This window comes from Micromesistius poutassou (assembly GCF_964030765.1).
Source record: "Micromesistius poutassou genome assembly, chromosome: 7".
NCBI classification, from domain to species: domain Eukaryota; kingdom Metazoa; phylum Chordata; class Actinopteri; order Gadiformes; family Gadidae; genus Micromesistius; species Micromesistius poutassou.
The window spans coordinates 9,825,333-9,849,690 of record NC_140277.1 but is presented as its reverse complement, the minus strand read 5'-3'; the positions used below and the strand labels follow the sequence as shown (position 1 = coordinate 9,849,690).

Below are 24,358 nucleotides of genomic sequence, written 5' to 3'. Positions count from 1 at the left end.
TCCTCCCCAGGCTAAATTCGGGTCACAATCCTTGTCACCACTTCTGCACACACTTTTCAGCTAAAATTTGAGTTCACGCACAGGGCCTGTGACACACGTCACGCACACCCGTACCGTCACCCCCGCCATTCCACGCCCTTATGTAGCGCTCGATGGTCTCGATTTGAGGTCAAATTCGAGTTTGAGATTCAAAGGGTCGAATTCACGTTCAAGCACAGGCCTTTGACACCGCCGTATCGCCGCCGCCCCTCCCTCCCTACGCCCACCTACGTACTCCTGTAGGTCTTGATGATGTCCTTGATGGCGCGTCTGCAGATGGGACAGCATGCGTTGTTCATCTTCTTCAGCTTGAGGCCGCAGGCGTAGCAGAGGCACATGTGGCCACAGGCGTACAGCACCGTGTCCACCGTGTTCTCGTAGCAGATGGTGCACTCTGTGTCGCACCACCGCGGCGCCGGCGGTAGTGCTGGTACCCCAGTGCATGCCGGGAAGAAGAAGGTGGGGGACTCTGGGCAGCCGAAGGAGGAAGAGCTTTTGGCGGAGCCTGGTGTTGATCCTTTAGGATAGAGAGGGAAAGAGAGAAAAAGAGAGAGCGTGATAGAGAGAGAGAAAAAGAGAGAGCGTGATAGAGAGAGAGAAAAAGAGAGAGTGAGAGAGTGAGAGTGAGAGTGAGTGAGAGAGAGAGAGAGAGCACATTAAGCAGATGCATTCATCAAAAGCGTCTTAAAGGGGACGTTAGCTGCGTGTCATTAAGAACCAGGTAGGGGGTGTCTTACTCAAGGATGCCTACAAGTCGTCTACAGACCTTGGGGAGTGGAACCTTTCAGCTCGAAGGCCAGCACCCCAACACGAGATTAAACTATCCTGCCCCACATTAAATGCTGACAAAAGTAGCAAGCAGAAAGACAGATAACACCTCCTGCACTCTAACTCCTAACCGCCCTGGAAGGAGGGATCTCTGCTGGGCTCCTTCTCAAGGCTGCTTCCCTCTGGGTTTTTGGGGGGAGTTTTTTTATTTAAGCTCTTTAGAGGGCTTAGGGTCAGGGGCTGTCAGAAAATGTGGGGCCTGTGAACTCCTTTGAGGCAATACAAGAATGTACCTGACTTGACATTAATAAGATAGTACTTTCTTCATTTATTAATCCGGGTGTCACAGCAGAGTGTAGTAAGTACAGGAGAGTAATGGAAATCTGAAAAGATAGACATCCTATTCACATTGACTCCAGGTCGACTTGATTCCAGAGGGAAAAGTAAGCAGTGAGACCAACCTGTGGAGGAGGCGAAGGCGTTCTGGTAGCTGGTGTTGGGGCTCTTGTTGTGGGGGTTGTTTAGGTGGGGGTCGGAGCCTCCATGGCAGTGCGGGGTCGGGGTACCCGGGGCTGAGGATGGGGAGCCGGGGGCTGATGGCCCTCTGGGACCCGTGTGAAGCGATGAGCCTGGATTCAGAGTTGGAGCGCAATACAACTGTTTCACATTGAGGCACCTCTGTTGCCTGGAGGGCGGATCGAGGTGGTGTGTTTAGAGATGCTTATCCATGTGGTAAAACAAATTTGTTCTAAACGTCACGGCCTTGTAGTACTGTTGTCGGGAGGAAATGGAGCAAATGCCTCCGTGCGTCTCCAACCAATCTATTTCTCCCTTGTTTGTGCACAGGCACACACATGCAGACACACACACACGCATGCACACACAGACACAAGCACGCACACACACAGACACAAACGCACACACACACACACACACACACACATTTCTCAAACCCCTGCAGAAGTCTTGATTACGTAGGGTTTTTTTATGCGTGCATGGTCGTGCGTGCGTGAGTGTGTCTGCGTAATAAATAACAGGCAGTTTGTGAGTTAGTGCAACCAGTGTTACACTCCCCCATCCTCCCCCCCTTCTCCGTCTGTGTCCGTGTGATAATAGACGGGGGCTGTGAGTTAGTGCTGTCTTGCCAGTGATGCCAACACTCCTTCCTTCCTCCCTCCCTCCCTCCCTCCCTCCCCCAAGATCCACTGACTCTGTCCTACACAATCAATCCTCCTGTGTCCGTCTCCCTAATACTCCCTAAGTATTCAACACGGCGCATACTGTGGCGAGTCATACGTTCTCCTATTGGCAGCACAGCTCAATTCCTGTCCGTTTTTTAAGCGAGGGGAGAGGCACGGCCATTTATAAATACACCAACAGCGTCTGACCTGGTATGTCTGGGCTGGCAGTGCCGATGCATTGTTGTTTACATATTGTCCTTCAGCTGCTCATGACAGAAATATTGCTTTAATTCCCCCCCCGCCCCCGGGGGCTCAGCTCATCGGGGGGTTGGTGGACGTCGGCACAGACCAATCCCCCATGATTCGAATTAGTGTTATCAGTTTATACAAACACCCTCTCCCAATGTCGTGCTGGGACGCTTAACTAATTATTCCTCTGAATATTGAACGGACAAAATCGGAAAAGGATGAAAACTTTTTTTTATAATAGGGAGTGGTTACAATGTGCGTCAGACCTAGGAGGAAAATTTACAAAACTACGATTACTAATATGAAGATAACGAAAATAAATAAATAATGACAAGCAGAATAAACAAATGAACGATCAGTAAGTCTGATAGAAATGAGATGCAGCGAGCCAAACGCCAACAGTTTGTACTAAGCCACGCGTGGTCGATTTTCCCCAGATGCCCTGAAGGGTCCGGTCCGAGACCACCCAGATGTCTCAGCTCCGAGCTGGCATAAACACACCTTGTTAGATGCTGTGCACGCACGCGCAAACACACACACACACACACACACACACACACACACACACACACACACACACACACACACACACACACACACACACACACACACACACACACACACACACACACACACACACACACACACACACACACACACACGGGTCAAATGGCAGACAGGTTGACAGTAAGACCATAACACTAGAGGGTTTAAGGATGACCAGTCCTCCTCGCTCTCTGGACTCGTCGTAATGCGTGAGAGTTGAAGAGAGGATAACACTGTTATATAATATGATGTGTGTGCTAGTGTGCGCCCTTGTGTAACCGTCGTCGTCTATATTGTATACAATGTGATAGTGTGCACGTGTGCTTTTCATTTTTTTTTTATCTACATTGCATCCATGCATGTAGGCCTCTGCTAAGAATAGTCTGTGCCGTGAGAATATGAGGTCATTGGAAATCTTGAGGTAGGCAAATCAAATGTAATTTTTCGATTTCATGGCATTCTAAATTGCAGTTGCATAGGGATAATCAGACAAAATCTTACTTATTTTTGGTCAAGCAATGAATAGCTGAATAATAGCTGAAGACTTAATTAAAACAAAAATAGAATTAACAAGTAAATATTATATTATATAATAGATTTATTATATTTCCATTTTCAATTATTTATTTCACAGAAAATTAAGGGCAGTTGTTTTTAATTTTTTACGAGTAAGAAATTCTAATCTCATCATGTGACCACCTGCCTCACGTTACTGAGCAGCTGTTTAAAGGCAACCTCTATTGAGGCGTAACCGATAACCTTCCTGTCTATTCCCAAATGCCTTCAGTCATACTGTTGGGGTATGCAATCCGCAGTAGAACTCAAATACATGTGGACCTAAATAAACACATGACGCATAGATGAGATGCTCTCCCCATCACATGCTTAATATATAAAGGCCACACAACACGGATATCTATGAATTGTATGAATTGTAAGTTCAGTCTCATTATAGCTCATTTGTATGTCAGTCTATGTAATTATGTGTGATTCTAATGTATTCCATGTATTCTATTCCATTCTATGTCAAGCTATGTCAATCTATGTAAATCTCAATCAGTCATTCTCAAGTCCATATTCCATGCATTTTATATCATTCTTAAAGGACAATTCCAGTATTTTGCTCGTTGACCGGAAACGGAAAGGTGAGCTGGTTGTAGTCATTTTGCTCGGTCTAGCCCTACTGTTGATACAGCGAACCGAGCGAAAAGACTACAACCAAACGTAAACAGCCCCATTTCCGTTTCCGTTTCTGGTCCGGTTTCCATTTCAATGGGATTTACAAAATGCCAAATAAAACACGACAGAAACTGTATTTCGCTACAATACTTGATTTGGAACATCAACGAACAGCACTAACCACTCGGTGAGTTGCACATTTCTGAAAACTAACGTTTAGGGTTGTCTTAAGGACAGATTTGTGAATGCCCATAGCCAGCCATTCTGAAGCAGGCAGGGGTGATTCTAAATGAGACAAATACCCGAGACAGGACCAATAGTCTTTTTGGTGTCAACCACTCTATTTCATTCTAGACAAACCAGAAATTCAAAATACTGGAATTGTCCCTTAAGTAATTATATGAATATTATTATTATTATATTAGTAATTATATGTCGCAAATGTGTGACAGATGACAGGATTCATTCTGCCAAATCAATGTAATTCTATGTCACTCTTAAAGGTCCCATGACATGCCACCAGGTGTGAGTATAATTAGCCGTTATAAGCAGTTTTGAAAATCTAGCTCTTCTGACATGAGTGGGCGAGTCCACCTAGATGTACGCTGGATAGATCAGTCTACCAGCCTACCCAGTGGACTGTAGCAAACGTTGCTCATCTATCCATCACACATCTAGGTGGACACGCCCACTTGTGATGTCAGAAGAGCCAGATTTTCAAAACGGCTTGTAACGACTAATCACACTCACACCTGATGGCATGTGATGGGACCTTTAAACCATTATATGTATTTCCATGTAATTCTTTGTCATTCTTTGTCATTCTACGTATTCTACGTATTCTGTTGTGATGATATATTGAGTCACATGGTGTATCAGTGCAGGAGGTAAGTAGGCAATTATTGATTCTGCAATCAAGCACTTGAGCACCAGGAACCCAGCCGGCCTTGATGAGATGAGAGACGGGGAGAGAGAGAGAGAGCGGGAGATGGAGAGAAAAAGAGAGAAGAAAATTGAACCCAATCTTTTCCACTTCCAACACTCCGATAACACCCATTCACAAAAAAACAAAAAACTTTTCCCCCTGTTAGGTATGGCTAAGCGTATCCGTGGCAACGCTGTCGTGAGTGGGCGACGTGGCATGAAGCGAGAAAAAAAAAAAGAACACTTCCTGTTTCGCAGAGTGGGTGGCGATGACTCAACATGCAATTTACTGAGTGAGAGGGTGGGAGAGACATGGGAGGCTGGGTCGGGGGGGGGGGGGGGGGGAAGGAGAGCTATAGTGGATGCAATGTGGGCAGCGAAACTCACAGGCTCGAAGCATCCGTGCGACTAGAAGGTATGATGGATGTATGTAAAAGGCTCTGTCATGTCTGCCCACGTAGGACACAAATACATTCTTTCATTGTGTTTTGACATGAGAGAGGAGAGGATGGGAGACGAGAAGAGAAGAGAGGAGATGAGGAGAGGAGAGGACGTGAGATGGGAGAGGAAAAGCGAGGGGAGGAAGAGAGGGCTGGGAGGAGGGCAGAAGAGAGGAGAGGAATAGAGAGCAGAGGAAGAAGAGAGGAAAGGAGAGGAGAGAAGATAAAGTGAAAGGAAGAGAGGAAAGAAGATGAGAGGAAAGGGAAGGAGACGAAAGGAAAGGTAAGAGGGGACTTCTTCAATCCTTTCAATTACACCATACATCTTCAGACGAGAAACACTTTGATCAGGAATTAAAACAGAACGTGTTCACATGAAGACAAATGATAGCACCTGCTGAATAAGATCAACGATTATCATTTAGCTAGTTACACAGAAGTGGGCAGATGCCTGTTCATTGCTAAGCAGGGACTATTCCCAGACTAACACTATTAGGAACACTATTAGTATTAGTATAATACTGTATTAGAGGCAAAGCATAATGCATTATATACTGCACAATAAACTAACAAAAAAAGTGTGTCTCTTTGTCAAATATCATCCCAAGTGTTAAAAATACAATAACCACACACGCTAATATGTTTGAAGTTATGTTTTCTTCTGTGGTGTTTTATTTTTGTTAACTGTGTGTTTATTGGTTGTTGCTGCTGTTTTGACTTGTTTAACGAGTGGATCTCACTCGTTAAACAGTGAGACCATGAGGCTTAACTTTGGTTAAATAAAAACTAAAGTTCCATCATAGTTCTATTGTTTTCAAACTATTTGTCAACTTCTGACATTAAGTAATTTTAGATATGATGATGCCGGCTGGCTGGTTGATGAACCAGAACAATGTGTTCAGTTCCAAAACAGGCTGAGCTGGCTCTGGCTGTCACCAACTTACCCCCTCTCCCTCCCCCCTCTCCTCAAGAAAGAGAGAGTCAAAGAGAGAGATAGTCTGTCTGTCTGTCTGTCTGTCTGTCTGTCTGTCTGTGCATTTGTGTGTGTGTGATGGAAGATTGAAGAGAGAGAGAGAGATTGGGAGAGACAGACGAGAATGTAAGAGATCAGGAGATAGAGAACGAGAGTTGACCAGAGAGAGACACACAGAGAGCGATGAGTAGAGTGATGACGAGAGACACAAACGAGTTAAGAGAGATCCTCACCTAAGATCCTGAGTTGCGTGACGTTGCCGTGGAGACCGTAGAACATCCACAGCGGGCGGGAGTTGTCCACGCAGAGCCGAGCGCCGGCGCTGGCGCCGTTGCGGCTCATGGTCAGCTCCCCGTCGCCACTCACCGAGAAGCCCAGCACGTCGCCGCTGTGCAGGGGCGCGCCCACGCGGCCCACCGCCCAGAACTCCTTCCGGTCCACCAGCGCCTCGGGGCCCGGCGGCAGGTCGCAGGGCCGCAGCGTGGCCGGGTCACATGACGTCACGCCGTAGGAGAGGGGCGTGGCGCCGCCGGGGGCGGAGTGTCCCGACCGCGTCACCCTCACCAGGACCGTCTCCGAGCAGCGCAGCGGCCGGCTGGTGAACACCAGGGTCCTCTTCTCCTCTCCTCCTCCTCCTCCTCCTCCCCGATGGGCCGCCACCGTCTGCTCGTCCGGCGCGGTAATGTCACTCCCGTGCACGGCGTGGAAGCGTAGCTCGCCAGCGTCTTGCAGGGCGCACCGCTGGGAATTCTGGGAGTTTTGCGGACCGTGGCAGGAGACGGAGCGCGAGAAGGAGTTGGACTGTGGCTGCGGGCTCATCTGTTGTTGCTCCTCTTCTTCCTGCTGCTGTTGCTGCTGCTCCTGTTCCTCCTCTTCGTTTTCCCGCTGCTGGCGGAGGCTGAGGTCACACAGGCTGACGGAGGAGGAGGAGGAGGAGGTGCGGGCGTCGTGGACAGAGGGCCGGTCGAAGGAGCGGGGCCGCAGGCAGTCCAGCGGGACCATCCGGCTGTCTGCGGAGGGAGAGGCAGAGGGCAGACCGTCGTCACTCACATGTCCCAACACCGCTTAGGTACACATAGGTTAATGCTGATCCAAAAGGACTTTGATTGTAGTGGAGGAGGCCTGTTCTACTAGACAGCCATGAAGAGGAAGAGGTATTGGATGAAGGGAGCGCAGAGAAGAGATGAAGAGAAGAAAGGAAAAAGGATAGAAAAGTAAGGAAGAGGAGAGGAGGAGAGGAAAGGATGTGAGATGAGGGGGTAACAGAAGAAAGGAAAGGGATGGAGAGAAGAGAAGAGAAGAAAGGAGAGGAGAGGCAAGGAGAGTGGGATGCTGAAGTGGAGAAAGAAGACGAGAGGAGAGTGAATTGATCCTGTAGATGATAATTATGTTTTCAGACTATGAATGATGTTGGTGGAGAATAAAGACAGAACGTGTTTGTGTTGAGATGAATGATAGCACCTGCTGAACGATTATGATTAATGCAGATGATATTCTGGAAGTTACTGATATTAACCTTTTCCTCAGACAAAACAAACAGCCCCAAAACGGAAATTGACAGAGTAGTAATCAAATAATCCTATCATAGCATGTGACCCAAAGTTAAGTGTTAAGAGAGAATGACAATAAATAAAGATATCTAGAATCATAATAAAATGCAATAAATACAAATCATTTTCTCCCTGTGACAACACATTCAAATAAAGGGATCAAGATGTTTCTTGTAATTGTGGACATGGCCAGCGGCAGTAAAAGCCTTGATAACCATTAGAAAGGGAAGAAGAACTAATAGCTTTATGTAACACAGAAAAGAGCAGTCGAGGCCCCGGCCCCTATATTAAGTCTCAGCTGGATTGAGGGCCCTTCAGATGTAACGAGCACAATGTGAAAGCCATTACAGCTGTACCACACACTAGACGCTGTACAGGACACTAGTGCAAATGGGATCCCGTCTCTACAGCCTGCTATTATATAACCTTGTTCCACTTTCTCTCTTGCAGCGGCAGCATTGTGTTCTGCCTGGCTTGTCATCCTTATTCGCTTGTAGCGCTAAAGTGCAGCGCGTGTTTCTGAATCTGACACGGATAATATGGTTGCGGATTATATCTATTTTTATTAACATCGGGTTTTGCATGGAAATAAATGCTTTTTTTTTTTTTTACATTTCATAGTGCACAGAAAGAAAACTAAACTTTCCATCCCTTTTTTAATAATGGATGGACACTTGGGGACCGAATAGTTAGAAGAGGGAGGCAGGGAGTAGCAAGGAGCGAGACATAAAGAGACAGACAGACAAGGCCAGACAACAAACAGACAGAGAAAGTGCCAGACAGACAGAGGGGTGAGAAAGAAAGAGAGACAGAGCGATAGACAAGAGAGAGCGAGGGATCAGTCTGTTATCCTCCAGAAGACTCCGGCTAACATCTGATAAACTGCTTGACCTGAATGACTTCCTGGGTCAAGAGAGCGGAGCCCCAGCCCAGCGTAAGGGCCCTTATTAATAGACTACTTATCGTTAAGACCTCCACAGTCCCCACAACAGTGTGTCTCCTCCATCCGCTACCATTATAGCCTCACACACTTCTCTTACACTGACTCAACATAGAGCTCAATATGAAAGTTGAGTTGTTCTTTCATCTGTATTAAGATTAGATACACTTCATTTATCCCTAAGCAGAGAGGCTGGGTTAGTCACTCATGCACACATCCTCACAAGGAGAATACACAATACACAACACATCCCATTCCAAGAGCGCATAATCATAGCTGAGTACACAATATGCAAAGGTTAAAACACTGTGCTAGTAGAATTACATAATGAAGTAAAATATTGATACCGAACACAATTCCTTCATTGAATTGAACATGGAATAAGTTCTGAAAGTTCTTTATTTGAATCTGTACTGCCAGACAAATTTGCCACATTGATTCAACAGGAAAACATTACAGTTGATTTTTGCATCTGATGTACGTCTGGTGTCGTGTGAAGAGCAGCATGAGAAGAATTGAAACTATGTTCCTCCCATACTATAGTGTTAATAGGATTGTCTCTATGCAGGTTGGAACAGGACATCACTGGTTACCTGAAGAGGTTTCTACCAGGGTATTTATATTTCGATCACTGGATTAGATAATCGCTGGAGATAAAAACGTCTGCTCAACAACAACCTGTAAATGTAACCTAGATCCGTGTTTGGATGACGGGTGCATGCAAATACGGATCCAACGGCTCTTCAAGGTGAAAATACCCCACTCTGGCTTTTCCCCACACTTTGCTAAAATCTCTGTAATCCGACTCCTTCCCATTTTCTATTGAAAGGTTATTTTGAACCAACCTGACTAAAATCTTCGCTTCATTCATATAAAACACATTATGGAACCGTGATAGAAGACGTTTCCTGCTCTTAATTAGTTTCCTTTGTTCTTTTTTGTATCCCTACGCCCGACACAGCCAACGGCAATTATTTACAGTAGGTAACCGAAAAAGTTAAGAACAGGTTCCTATGAAGCGTAGAAGCCAGTGTGGTTCCCTGGCACTCATTAAAATGTCAATCACACACACACACACACACACACACACACACACACACACACACACACACACACACACACACACACACACACACACACACACACACACACACACACACACACACACACACACACACAGACAGACAGACAGACAGGTGCAGGCTTACACCTATTGTCCTCACTGGGCCGTTTGAAAGCACTCTGCCAGAAAATTAATTCTGGCATTTATAGACCTTCAAATGTGGCCTAACCCAACCCGCTCCTTTCCCACCCCGCTCCCCCCCCAAACACATTTTCTTTAAGCCGCTCCATTTGGACACCGGCCAGAAGTTCCCATTATAAAAGTATATTAGACCATAATGATGCAGATGTAATAATGCTCCAGAAAATGAGGTTGCCAAAGTTGACTTTTTGAAAAGAGAGATCAAATAGGGAGCCGTTTTTTCTTTTCGACTTTAATCGACTGAAAGCTTAATCGACTAGAGGCCTTTGTAGAATAAGAAGGGGCTTTGGTAGTTTCCTCCTGCTTTTCTGGCGGAATATCAACAAACTGTGGGAAAAAAAAAGACACAGGACTAATTCAACTGGCACGTAGCCATGGCTACCAAAAAAGGAGTTTGGTTGCATTGGGTTCTCCGAGGAGGAAAGTAAGGTGGGAGCTGAAGTTGAACCTTAGGCCAGGGTAAAGACCGTGCGGATCACGAAACATGACCTCTCCTCAGGTGAGACCCAGAGAGAGGGGAAGAGATGTCGTCAAACCAGTTGCTGGACGGTGGAACAAAGCAGGACTCCGGACCGGCGGAAGACAAGGGAGGTTCAAAATCATCCTGTTTCACGGGCCGATCTCAAAAAATATACTTTTTTAAAATCTCATTATCATGTCTTGAACTTCATGCTAAAATAATTATGAAATTATTGAAACATGTAAAAAATACATAAATATCAATAAATATGTAATTTGAAATAACCCGAACGTTAATCTCTGGGTGACTGGGTCTTTTCTTGTATTTTCTAGTTTTGGGCGGTAAAAAGTAAGGCTCTGGTTATTTCTTATTGGCTCGAGGGAGGAAAAGGATTATCAGGCTTTTTGGTTTTCTGTGGGCTGGCAGAAACCTCTATACAAGGTCATATTGTGTAGAGGAGTGTGTGTGTGAGTGTGTGTTGTCATTAGGTGTGTGTGTGTGTGTGTGTGCCTGTGCATTTGTCCATTTTTGGAAGTGGTGTGTTTGCATGGGTCTTTGTGTCCATGTGTCTGTCTTTGTGTGTGTATGAGAGAGACTGTGCAAGCCGGCGCATGTGTGTAACTATGTCTTTTTTTGGAAGTGTGTGTGTGTGTGTTTGTTTGCATGCAAGTGAAGGGGGATTTGCGAACCTGGGGGGGCTCCAGGGGGTCTGTCTACAATGAGTGAAGTCATCTGTCATCAGAGCGACCGAGGGGAGGTGGGGGGGAGGTCGGAGGTGGGCTGAGGGCAGTCCAGTCTGGTTGGGGGTGGGGGGGACATGCGAGGTGAACTGGCGTCTTAAACAGGGGAGAGATGGAGAATCTGGTGGCGTGCATTCGATACCACACGGTCCTCCGGGTGGCCTTTTGATGCTGGTCTAAAGCGGAGCTGTCCGCCCGCAGCATGTCAGAGGGAGGCCGCAGCAGAATGCTCTGGCTCAGGACCAGATGTTTAGGATTTTTTGGCGCGCCATTGTGGAAACATAAGGGGTTAGAGACGAGGAGTCGGATGAGAAAAGAAATAGACAATGCTTAACATTGAGATGTTATTAAATGTCTCAACTCATGCACAAGGTCGTTTTGAGGGCACGCCTCAACTTTAGAGGCCGCGTCCACACTGGTTGTGATTGTCCACTAGGTTTAAATCAAATGTCTCACTTTTTATATTGGATACATAGCAGTGTAGCAAATTCACTCTTGTAATATGTTTCGGGGGAATTTTGGATCATTCCCAGGGGAATTTGATGAAATGTTGGGAAATATTGAAGTTATCTTTATTTTACGTTGGCATTTAAAAGCACAACTACAAGGGCTGTACTTTTCTTTTTTGGCCCAAAATGATCCTAGCCGATATTCATTGCTGACCCCGATACATAGTGGTTGAAATGTTGGATGTCACCGCAATAAGCAATGTTTCATAAGTGTTCTTCATTAGGAAGGTGTGTATTTTCCATGAAAGTGCCATTGGTTGTTTTAACGAATTAATAGCACTTTTCTATAATTACATTATCTCTAAGGTCTGAAAATGAATGGGTGTGAACTATTAACATGAAAATATGGCCAGCTGAAAGGGATTACTCTTCCTCTCGCAGTTCATCCCAGAACCATCATCTTCAACGGGCGTAAAATTACAACTTGTATTTTCCTTTCTCCCCTAATGTGTTAGTTTCCAATGCGCTTCATCAGCACTGACAACTACAGCCTGTCCAGCCATTTATTCAGTTCTCGGTAAAAATGTAATTAACTCCAAGGGATGAGATAATTTCAATCTCGAGAATGCATCACATGACTCACATCCCATATGTCTGTTCATACTGATGAGATCAGATTATAAGTCTGAAACTCAACAATATGAATCTAATGACGGAAATTCAACATTTCGACTTTTTCCAAACCCCACAGAATAAACCTTTGATGTAGTCTTATTTCCTACATTTTGATTATTTTACTTACTGATATAATAATAATGTATTCTTCTTATTCTATGCAATGTAATCCATCCCAAAATACATGTTTTCGGGTTAGAACACTGAAACATCTCCTATTTGACTCCCTGACATGGACATTTCTCAAAACACACTGACGGTTTCAGTGATTTCCAGACTTGTGGAACTTGGACGCATGTGAAAACCTTAATGCGGCTTTAATCAGGTCTACACATCCAATCACTGCAGACAGCCAGCGTTTTCCCATGATTTATTAGGGCGAGAGACAGACCCTCACAAGGAATGTTAGCCTGTTAGTGAGAGAGAGACGGAGAGATGGAATGAGAGAGACGGACAGAGAGAGCAAGAGAGATAGAGGGGGTGAAAATAGAGAGAGCGAGTGAGTGAGAGCAAGAGTGCGAGAGCAAGAGAGCACAAAAGCAAGAGAGAGATGTATTTAGCCTTATTCTGCCAAGAAACAATTCGGTGGACATTGCTAAATATTTACAATAACCACACATTGAACATCTCTCTTTGCCTCCTTCCTGCTCTCCAGTCCACTCTCGCTTATTTTAATTTCATATAGCAGAACAGTATTGAAGTAGCTCCAGTGTCTTCATTCATTACGACAGAACAACTTCATTTGCTTGTTAGTAGCTGGTAGCTAGGGTGCAGGATAGACTGTAATCACTTTATCCATAGATCCATTCTGTGTAAATAGCTTTGGTGAAGACAGGCTCAACAATAAGGCAGGTTAGTAATCTCTGTGTGTGTGTGTGTGTGTGTGTGTGTGTGTGTGTGTGTGTGTGTGTGTGTGTGTGTGTGTGTGTGTGTGTGTGTGTATCAGGGTGTGGGCACACATGTGAATGCATGAGCACCCAGACAGAAATAGCCACAAAGACAGGAAACAAGCTTGCAATCAAGTATCGGCAGGTTGTGTTTTTGTGAAACTTGGAGCTATTCAATCTTGGTTCATCTGGAATGTCCAAATGAAAGCTAGAGAGAAAAATGCTTTTGTTCAGTGTTTAAAAAGAGAGAAAAATTCCCACAAGACTTACAAGGTCATACGATTAAAATACAAAATCAAAATGTGGCATTGATTTTTTCCTCCGACATCAACACCGTAAAGTGAAGTGTTACTGATGAGATTGTCCCACAATGCCTTGCACCACATATGATGGATCTCGGCAGCCTCGTAACCAAGATAGTCGGATCGGTCTCCAGACCCCATTTTGGATCTGTGTCTAATGACCGAGATAGACACACAAGAATGTGTGTGTGTTGGAGCGTGCCCGTGTGCGAGGTGTCGCGGATCGCAGGCATTCTGTCAGTGATTAAGTGACTCATCTACCCCTAGTAAACAAACTTAGCAGAGTGCCTCTAATCCATCAAAACACGCCTCCGCCTCCACCCCCCCCCCGTCCTCCCACTCCCACTCATCCCCCTATTCGTCCCCCTCCTCCTCCTCCTACGCCTCCCCCTCCTCCTCCCCCTCCTCCTCCTCACTGTGCTTATCGTGCCCGTGGAGGTAATCTATCACACCTGTATGAGGGGAGTAGGGTGGAAGCGGCGCGATTCCCCAGGAATTCTTTGTCGTAAACAAACATTCTGTCAGTGTTACAGCGTGTGTGAAGTGGACGACCCCATCTGTCATTATTTTATGATTTTTATTCTGAAAGGGGGAGGCGGGAGGATGGGGGAGATGGGGGAGATGGGGGAGAGGGGAGCGTATGCAATGGTCCGTTTCTATTTGTGTTTGTGCTACTGGGAACTGGAGAAAAACATAGCCTTTTTCTCATTGATCTGTGTGTGTGTGTGTGTGTGTGTGTGTGTGTGTGTGTGTGTGTGTGTGTGTGTGTGTGTGTGTGTGTGTGTGTGTGTGTGTGTGTGTGTGTGTGTGTGTGTGTAAATCTCCTCAATCTTTCACAGAGAAAATGAAGATGTTGGAAAAAACATGACGCCAGTCAATTCCTCAAGAGGTTTTTCTTTTCATGTTATCTCAAACTAAAGCAGATGAGATCCCCAGGTAACATAACAGAGATGTGTTATGCCGAGGCTTTACAACAAAGACAATAATATGGACAACACAACACTGTTCTTCTTAAAATATCCCCTTCAGTATAATAATGCTTTCGTCAAATTATTATTTTTTTAAATATAATATGATATTAGTTTAAAAGTGGTGGTATAATATGGCCACCTTTAAACTTCAGTATAAGAAGACACCAGTCTTTCTTAAGGGAAAGTAGTATCATGACTAGGGTGTTCTGCTCCCAGACGAAAGGTACCAGGTTTGATCCCCTACGCCCATTGATGCCTTCCTGCAGGCTTCCTTGAGCAAGAGGCCTTAACCCCTGACTCAAACTGGATGACATATATCAGAATCCCCCATCTTGCTTTGAATGAAAGCATCTGCTTAATGACAAAAAAGTAAATTGCTAAATGATGCATCAGCATATCAATATTTAATCGATTCATCAATATTCATATCTTCCTTTATTTCTCCTTACTCAACATTCATTCATTATTTCGAGAAACGACTCCTTGCAGTTCAGTTTTTATATGAGTCCCATTAAAAGGCTGAGAACCACTGCTACATCAGTGGTTCTCAGCCTTTTTTAGCCTGCGACTAACAAAAACATTCTTATGCAGGGGTTCGTGGCCCCGTCCCCCTGGACTCACCCTTAAAACACACTGACCCCGCTTCACCCGGTTCCCTGCGCTGCAGGCAGGGCTGTCTACACACACACGGGCGCGGCACTGAGACCCGACGCATATTTATCTCCTCTGCGCACGGGAGGCCAGCTTCATAGAGGTGGAAGGTGGAGTGACCCGCCGCTGCAAACACACACTACTCTGCTGCAGATATATACGCCTCTCTGCTCCCTGCTGGTCCCAGGGGCTACCATCACACATGACAGCTACCCATGATGCACTCACATAGACTACTGCAATTTGGCATAAATTAAAGTTTCAAAATCTATTCAGGTTCCCGACAGCACTACTCATTGTGAAGGCGGGGACACGACTGCTTTACGGGCTGAATTATGGAAACAGGCGAGAACTAGGGGCCAATACATTCTCATCTCGTTATTATTAGCTGGGCCTGCAGTACGGCTTCACCCGCTGTCTGTGCCACCCAAGCTGGAGGAGAAGCCTTCTTGGCAGCCTCCTCTGTGTGCGCGCATGTACGCATTCACACACTCTTTTCACCCACTCAGTCAAATCGGTTTTATAATGACTACATTATTTCATTGGTATTGGAGCTTTAATGGAAAAATCATTAAATATATGGATGTTTTACAACCGTCCTCCAACTCCCACAGATTATTTTCTCTCACCCCCCCAGGTTGAGAACAGCCATGCAACATGAAAATAGTTAGACTGCAGTGTGTCCTTGGCCGGATGTCAAAGCGTTGAACAACAGCATTGTCTCTACACTACATCTGCAACAGTAGCTGCATGCATGAACAGAGAGCAAGAATGAGGTAAGAGATAAGACTATGGCGGTGATGTAACAGAGCGTAATTAAATTCCATGGAGAACCATTGTTTTTCTGCGCATGCACACACACACACACACACACACACACACACACACACACACACACACACACACACACACACACACACACACACACACACACACACACACACACACACACACACACACATTTATGTCCACATAAATACAAAGGATTATAGCAGTACCTCCTCCATAAAGATCGACTGCCAATGATGTTGAGCAGTAGTTAGCAACCTGCTAGGCTTTCGTCCTTGACAGATCAATCATCTGAAGGCCCCTCACTGCCAGCTTTTCCTCGGTTATGCAACTCAACTCCATCGCGGCCGGCCTATCTGTTCTTGGGGTTCACCTTTGACACCCCTTGCGGGGGCGACTAGCTACCTTTTGCAAAGGAAATATCCATACAGGATTTTTCCGAAGACACTCAAGGCCACGCTTATCTACCTAGAGGGATGACGTCCGATTTGGTTGATTTACAGCTATACCATGAGCTACATCCTGGGATGGCCAAGGCAGTAGTGACATCCTTATCTGTAGGCACGTTTCTACCGAGCGGTGTGGTACGGTTCACACGAGCCGTAACCGAACATACCTGCTCCGAGCCGCACCTGTACCGCATCGCTTGGTGGAAAGGTGGCATAATACTAGAGTGTTTCCCACTCTCTCCTTTTAGATATGTCAGAACATATATTTTCTTTAGATGCTAGGTCAATTACATAATTATTAAATGATCTGATTGACAATCAGGTGATTCCAAAGTTCTAACACTATTACAATGCACTTGGTTGTACTTAGTAGGCATCAGTTATCAGTTCAATTAAAACAGGTTACATGTAAAAGTAAATAGGTATTTTCCTGCAGAATCAAAGTAAAAGCTTCATTCTCAATAAACTCAACTGTTCAACCAGTATTTCTCGAAATGGAGGACAACTTCAGAGCCATTTTAACTCTGGTGTTTGTGTTGTGTGTTGGGAAGTCCCCTGAACGGTAGTGCATTTATCATTAGGGCTGTCCCTGTCCTCTGATGTATTGTTCAGAAGAACAGCTACACACATAGGCAGGGACACTTGGAACAATCAGTAGTAGGAGTCAGTGGTTTAGAAAGAGGATAACAAGCATTTAGGGGATTAAGCTGCTGGACCTTACTAGACCCTGAGGTACACTTGTGGTTCACAAGAATCAACTACATAAGTCAGTATGAGGAAAGGAAATTGAAAAAAGTATATTCACGTCACATTTAGCTGACATTTCTGTTATCAAAAGTGACTTGAAGGTTAGAGGTTAAATATTCTGTACAGTACATCTAAATGTAACGCAGGGCAGGGTTTGTTTCTCATTTGCACTTCAAGGGGGCCACATCAAGGCCATCTAACCCAGACCGTGCAGAATGCAACGGCCGCATATCTCCAATTCCCACCTGGGTTGGACCGGACCGTGTGATAAAGTTGGAAACAACAGGTGAAATTGGTCTGGAATGCATCAGCTGGGGCAGCATTGACGTTCAGCGTAGTGTGTGTGTGTGTGTGTGTGTGCAAACACGCGCGGGCGCGTTTGTAAGCATCATTAAAGCGTGAAAATGCAGCCCTACTATTGGAAAAGAAAAAAAAGCCACAGTGTGTTGCCAGTGCAGCACACCATGCTTTGATGTTGGCACCCATGTTTGAAGGAGCGAGGTAGAGTGTGGGGGGGGGGCGGGTGGGTGGGTGGGGGTCCTTGAGATACCCCACGCTCCTGAGCGGTGACGTTGTCGTGTAGAAGAGGAGCTGATTGTGAAGTGACACTCGGGCTGACGGGTGGAGGGAGACTGAGGCCTCGCTTTCATCATCTTTGAGTTTATACTCAAGAGCAGAAATTACAGCGAAGGAGGAAAATAAGGAGCAGAGCCATGGAAAGGCTGGAGGAGAAGTACCGCTGCTTTGTGGTTGCCATACAACCGAGAAGCCCGTCATTATAGAAACACAGAACTACAAAAGCCATAGGCTTTTCTCTCTGTTGTTATTGTGACTTGAGTTCAAAATGAAAGCGCCGGCCTTTCACAAGAGATTGTCGTGACTTGAATTTGAAAAATCAAAGCGCTCCAGCCTTTTGCAGTCATGTCTGTGACTTGCATTCCAAAATAACAGAAGCACAGCGATTCTCAGTCATCGCCACGCCTTGCATTTTAAAATAGATATTCGTATATCTTCACCGGAATTCAACACAAACGGTGCGTGAACGGTGTGTGAGTCGGGCGTGTAAAGCACAGGCAGTCACGGTGGCGGCGGCGACAGGTTCGCCCGCCTGATGAAATGGCTCCCGGCAGTTCATCCATCATCGCGTCAGAAGATGACGGAGGGAAGTGACAGCCGTGTGCTGGCTGCCATCATGGCTCGCCGAAGCGAAGCCACTGAACCCCAGATAGTCTTGGGCTCTGGCGCGGGACACTGAACAGCAACCTAACCAGATAGCACCGCCATTTGTTGTCAGCGAGCGCCGCGAGAAATTAGGTTAAACGGCAACGGTGCTATCTTCTGCCACAATGCCGGAGCCTCTTCTATTTTTATTTAGCAGCGATGACAGCTTCCATTCCGGGGAGAAAGTGTAGTGTAATGTAGTTCCTGGAAATGAATGTTCATGTACTGGGGGGGGGGTCGGTGTTTCATGGTGGAAAGATTCACGTAACTTATTTATTTGCATTGTAAGCAAAAACTCTGTTTGATAAAAACACATTTGAGTGTTTACCAAGTCATTATACACAACACCCGGAATGTTGTGCTACGTTTATTTTCCCTAAGAAATATAAGTTTTGAGCCACGAGGTTGGAAAACAGTCAAATGCTTGAGGAGGTCACCTCCTCGAGCACTCGATCTAATGTCTTATCAAACGTGACGGGGAACGTTAGAAAACCGTTTGAAACTAAATGACTGGTAACTAAACAACCACGCTAATCTTCCGCCATCTTTTTTCCATTGCTTGATTGGATTTGGGGGTGGCGAGAGGTGGGGGTAGCTTGTACATACCAGTGGTTAAATCTCAATCATTTACACTTGAAACCTGTCCAACTCAAAACATTTCCAACCGGCAATGTTGTAGCGAGGAACTTTCTCTCAGTTCAGCTAATGAGACTTTAATTAAGCCGGGATAAGTTGGGCTTTCCAGTCTGACTCATTCGACTGATGCACGTGTAAACCTTGAGGATATGATAGCTAGAAGGGCGCTATAGACATAGGATGAGGGCCAGAAGAGAAACAGAGAGAAGAGGGGAGAGAAGTCAAATATTTGTTTTCCCAAATTCCCACCAACCTTGTTAAAGCCAAATTATTAGGGACCGAGCAGAACCTGCAAGGTCCCTATTGTTTTTGATCCGATTATTATTATTCTTATTCTTTTTAACCGTCTTCGACTGCATTTTTCCCCCCCTGAACATATAAGAAAACTCATTTGTTCTTGGCACATTTGGTGGGACTGCTGTAAAATTTGAGATTCTAGCCGTCAAATTCACATTGGCCCCAAGGTGGCGCTATACCAACTATGCCAAAATTTCAACGTTTACACAAGCATAACTCGTCACTGATTGGACCTACACCCATGAAACTTTTGCCACACATGCAAAACCTCATGATGAACAAATTTGCAGATACTAACTTAGCACTTCCGGTAGCCACATTTCCCGCCATTTTGAATTTAGTTAAAAACAGTAAATTCCCCAAGGATCCCAGGTTTTTCGACTTTGACAAAAATCCTTTGGCACATATCATCTATGGCCCATTATCTTCAATTTGACATAAGGATTAGTCTGTACACTAAAGTAGCAAGTACCCATGAGCCATTGAGTTCGAAAAGGGGTGTGGTTTTTACCAAAAAATTGGTAAATTGCACATATCTACATGAATTGGACTCCTATGATCTTGGACCCCTCTACTAAAGTTGTTCAGAATCAAATTCTGAACAAGATAAAGTCAAAAAATGTTCTAATGGGGCGTGGCTTCAAAATGGGCGTGGCCTGTTACTAAAATAGCCACAGTTCATAGACGCAATGTTTCATTTGAGCGGGACCAACTCAGTGGCCTTTGGGGACCAAAGTTCTAACTGGTCAAGTAAAATTAAGTCGATTGGAAAAACAACATGGCCGCCAGAGCCTCAAAATCACTCTGCGGAGACCGTAATAGTTATGAATATGAAATTCACAGGACACGTGTAGACTGGTGCCTGTAGCTCACATACCAAAAATCGTGGTTGTCATGTTTGTAGCGCCCCCTACAGGATCTTTAAAAAGCAGCCCCTGCGCCACGTTTCACCAATATGTATGAAACTCGGTAGGCACGTACAACATGTGTCGGCTGTTTTCTTTTTTAATTTGCACTTTTACCGGCAAATTTCACTTTTTTACCGGCAAATTTCACTTTTTCGCCTTGTATTTGAACGAACTCCTCCTAGGGAATTTATCGGACCTGCTTCACAATTGGTCAGTACAGTCATGAAATGGAGCTGAACCAACGCCGTGTTATTTGTGACTGTACGTTGAAGGGTGTGTCCGTGGCGTGCCGTCAAAGTTGGCCATTTTGAATGGAATTTTTTCACTTTTTCGCCTTGTATTTCAACAAACTCCTCCTAGGGAATGTATCTCATCTGCTTCTACAGATTACATGAATTCGCAAAAAATTAAAATTAAAACTGCGCGCAGTGATGAACGGGACCTCGTGGCAGCGCACATGTTACGAGGTCCCGTTCATCACTGCGCGCAGTTTTAAAAAAGCGCACATGTTACGAGGTCCCGTTCATCACTGCGCGCAGTTTTAAAAAAGCGCACATGTTACGAGGTCCCGTTCATCACTGCGCGCAGTTTTAATTAGGGACCGAGCCAAACTTGGCAAGGACCCTATTGAAATCCTCATGTTTATTCTTCTTCTTATTATTTTCCCTCATCTTCGACTGCATTTTTCCCCCCCTGCACATATTCGAAAACTCATTTTTATTTGGCACATTTTGTGGGACTGGTGAAAAATTTGATATTCTAGCCCTCAAATTCACATTCGCCCCTAGGTGGCGCTATACCAACTATGCCAAAATTTCAACGTTTGCACAAGCATAACTCGTCACCGGTTGGACCTAAACTCATGAAACTTTGCACACATATGCAAATCCTCATAATGAAGAAATTTGCAGATACTAACTTAGCACTTCCGGTAGCCAGATTTCCCGCCATTTTGAATTTAGTTAAAAACAGTAAATTCCCCAAGGATCCCAGGTTTTTCGACTTTGACAAAATTCCTTCGGCAGATATCATCTATGGCCCATTATCTTCAATCTGACATAAGGATTAGTCTGTAGGATAAATTTCAAAGTACCCATGAGCCATTGAGTTCAAAAAGGGGTGTGTTTTTCACCCCAAAAATAGTAAATTGCACATATCTACATTAATTGTACTCCTATGGTGTTGGACCTCTCTACTAAAGTTGTTCAGAATCAAATTCTGAACAAGATTAAGTCAACAATTTTTCAAATGGGGCGTGGCATCGAAGTGGGCGTGGCCAGTTACTAAAATAGCCACAGTTCATAGACGCAATGTTTGATTTGAGCGCGACCAACTCACTGGCCGTTAGGTACCAAAGTTCTAACTGCTCACCAAAAATTAAGTCGATTTAAAAAACAACATGGCCGCCAGAGAAGGGTCGATCACTCTGCGGACACCGTAATAGTTATGAATACGAAATTCACAGGACACGTGTGAACTGGTGCCTCTAGCTCACATACCAAAATTCGTGTTTCTATTTTTTGTAGCGCCCCCTACAGGAACTTTAAAATGTAGCCCCTACGTCACGTTTCACCTATATGTATGAAACTCGGTAGGCACGTACAAGGTCACAATACCTACAGAAAAGCCTCTTGGACCCATGCTCCAAACCCCACAGGACGTCGGCTATTTGCATTTTGTATTTTCACTCTCGGCGGCCATTTTGAATTTTTTTTCACTTTTTAGCCTTGTATTTGAATGAACTCCTCCTAGGGAATTTATCGCATCTGCTTCAAAATTGGTCAGTACAGTCAATAAATGGTGCCGAACCAACGCCGTGCTATTTGTGACTGTACGTTGAAGGGCGTGTCCGTGGCGTGTCGTCAAAGTTGGCCATTTTGGAATTCCGTCGCCTTGTATTTGAACTAACTCCTCCTAGGGAATTTATCGGATCTGCTTAAAAATTGGTCAGTACAGTCATGAAGTGGTGCTGAACCAAAATCGTGCTATTTGTGACTGTACGTTGAAGGGCGTGTCCGTGGCGTGCCGTTAAATTTGGCCATTTTTGAATTCCGTCGCCTTGTATTTGAACTAACTCCTCCTAGGGATTTTATCGGATCTGCTTCAAAATTGGTCAGTACAGTCATGAAGTGGTGCTGAAACAAAATCGTGCTATTTGTGACTGTACGTTGAAGGGCGTGTCCGTGGCGTGCCGTTAAATTTGGCCATTTTTGAATTCCGTCGCCTTGTATTTGAATGAACTCCTCCTAGGGAATTTATCGGATCTGCTTCAAAATTGGTCAGTACAGTCATGAAGTGGTGCTGAACAAAAATCCTGCTATTTGTGACTGTACGTTGAAGGGCGTGTCCGTGGCGTGCCGTCAAAGTTGGCCATTTTGAATGGAATTCTTTCACTTTTTCGCCTTGTATTTCAACTAACTCCTCCTAGGGAATTTATCGGATCATTGATGTAGGGTTAATAATGTTAGTAAAAGTTGTTACAACATGTAATTCTGTTAAATGTGGTCTTACATGTTAATGTCAAAACAATCAGTAGGACACCACAGGGCACCTCTGCTTCTACAGATTACATAAATTTGCGAATTTTTTTTAAAACTGCGCTTTTTTAAAACTGAGCGCAGTGATGAACGGGACCTCGTGCCGGCTTGCGGCTGCGTCACGTGCGGTCCTAACATGTGCACATCTTGCCAGCACACATGTTACGACGGCACGTGACGCGGCCGCAAGCCGGCGCGATTTTTTTTTAAAACTGCGCGCAGTGATGAACGGGACCTCGTAGTGGCGGCTGCAAGCCGGCGCGAGGTCCCGTTCATCACTGCGCGCAGTTTTAATTTTTCATTGATTTAGCGTTTTTTCAGTAACGCATTAATGCAAGTTAATGCGGATAACTGAGTGCATGCATTCTGAGCATGGGGCGGCCTCAGTGGGATTCAAACCTCTAACCCTAGCAATGTTTATGCCATGCTCTCTCATTTGATCTAGACCGAGAATCTAAGAGGACCAGTCTCATGAAATGGAATCAAACCCTTAACTTCAAGGAATTGAACCCCCTGACCCTGGCAGTATTGCTGCATTCTAGCTAAACTGATTTGGGTCTACTCAGCTGAGACAGTACTACCAAAGGACCCACTTTCCAGGACAACTCACCCAGTAGCTGCACTCCCCTGGTGAGGCCGTAGACGTCGATCAGAGCCCAGAGGGGCTCGGAGGCACGGACCCCGCTGAAGAACAGCATGGGGCTGGAGTTGTTCATGCGGTAGAACACCCGGCCCTTCTTGTCCACCCAGAAGGAGACCACGTTGCCCTCGTTGGACAGGTCCTCCGGCAGGGCCTTGGCCCAGAAGCCACTCTGGGACACCAGGTCGGGGCAGGCGTACTTGGGCAGGCTGTCTGGATTGATTCTGGACGGGTCCTTGCAGGTGAAGCCCAGCCGCAGAGCTCCGCTCCAACAAGACTGCTTCTTGGTGATCTGTTTGGAAGGGTTAAAAGGTGGAATGGATCAAAAAGCTCCAAGACCTGGAAACTGACTTCCCCTCCAGTACTGGGTTCCATTTTGCTAAGGACTCAAAAGGACTTAAAAAGGTACGCAGCCATCATCCTTGAGGAAGATGCCCTAACTCCTAGGATGAAACCGGATGAAAGGATGAATCTGGTTTCCTTGCCACTTTTGATTAATGTGAATGCTAAGAAGCAATCTGCTTCTCAATGATGGATCTTTCTACTCTCTAATCTCTACCGCAGCACTCACATATTCTCTACTCTCCTATTAACTGAATGGGTGATTTATATTGAATGCTCCAACACTCTTGTCTATACTGACGTCTGCAGCTAATTACACTTTTCATGGGGAGACGTGAAGAAGATACGTATCACCTAAATGCATTTATTCCAATAAATAACTGAATGAAGTACAACGTGGCCCCCGTGCACTTGACACATCTGTGGAAAAGCAAATACAGATAAGGCTTTCTGGCATTTTTATGGCCTGTGAAGTAGCTGTTCTCGTCCCATTCAGATCCTCGTATTTACATTTGGTTTACTGTGCGCGATAATAGTGTTCCTCACATGGAAATGCTTGTCCTACTGGCTTTCAAGACACAGATTTCCTGATAGTCTTGAGTGG

General features: G+C 45.2%; 1 protein-coding gene across 1 annotated transcript in view; it reads right to left on the bottom strand.

Moving 5' to 3' along the window:
* Nucleotides 1–266: 266 nt before the first annotated feature.
* neurl1ab (neuralized E3 ubiquitin protein ligase 1Ab) overlaps nt 267–24,358 on the bottom strand; it is a gene marked incomplete at its 3' end in the record, with an annotated part of 46,014 nt that continues 21,922 nt past the window's right edge. The window contains exons 3-6 of the mRNA XM_084470469.1: nt 23,383–23,704; nt 6,533–7,309; nt 1,269–1,436; nt 267–556 (exon numbers count right to left, since the gene is read on the bottom strand). Coding sequence (XP_084326595.1) covers nt 267–556; nt 1,269–1,436; nt 6,533–7,309; nt 23,383–23,704 — 1,557 coding nt within the window. The remainder of the gene's footprint in view (nt 557–1,268; nt 1,437–6,532; nt 7,310–23,382; nt 23,705–24,358) is intronic.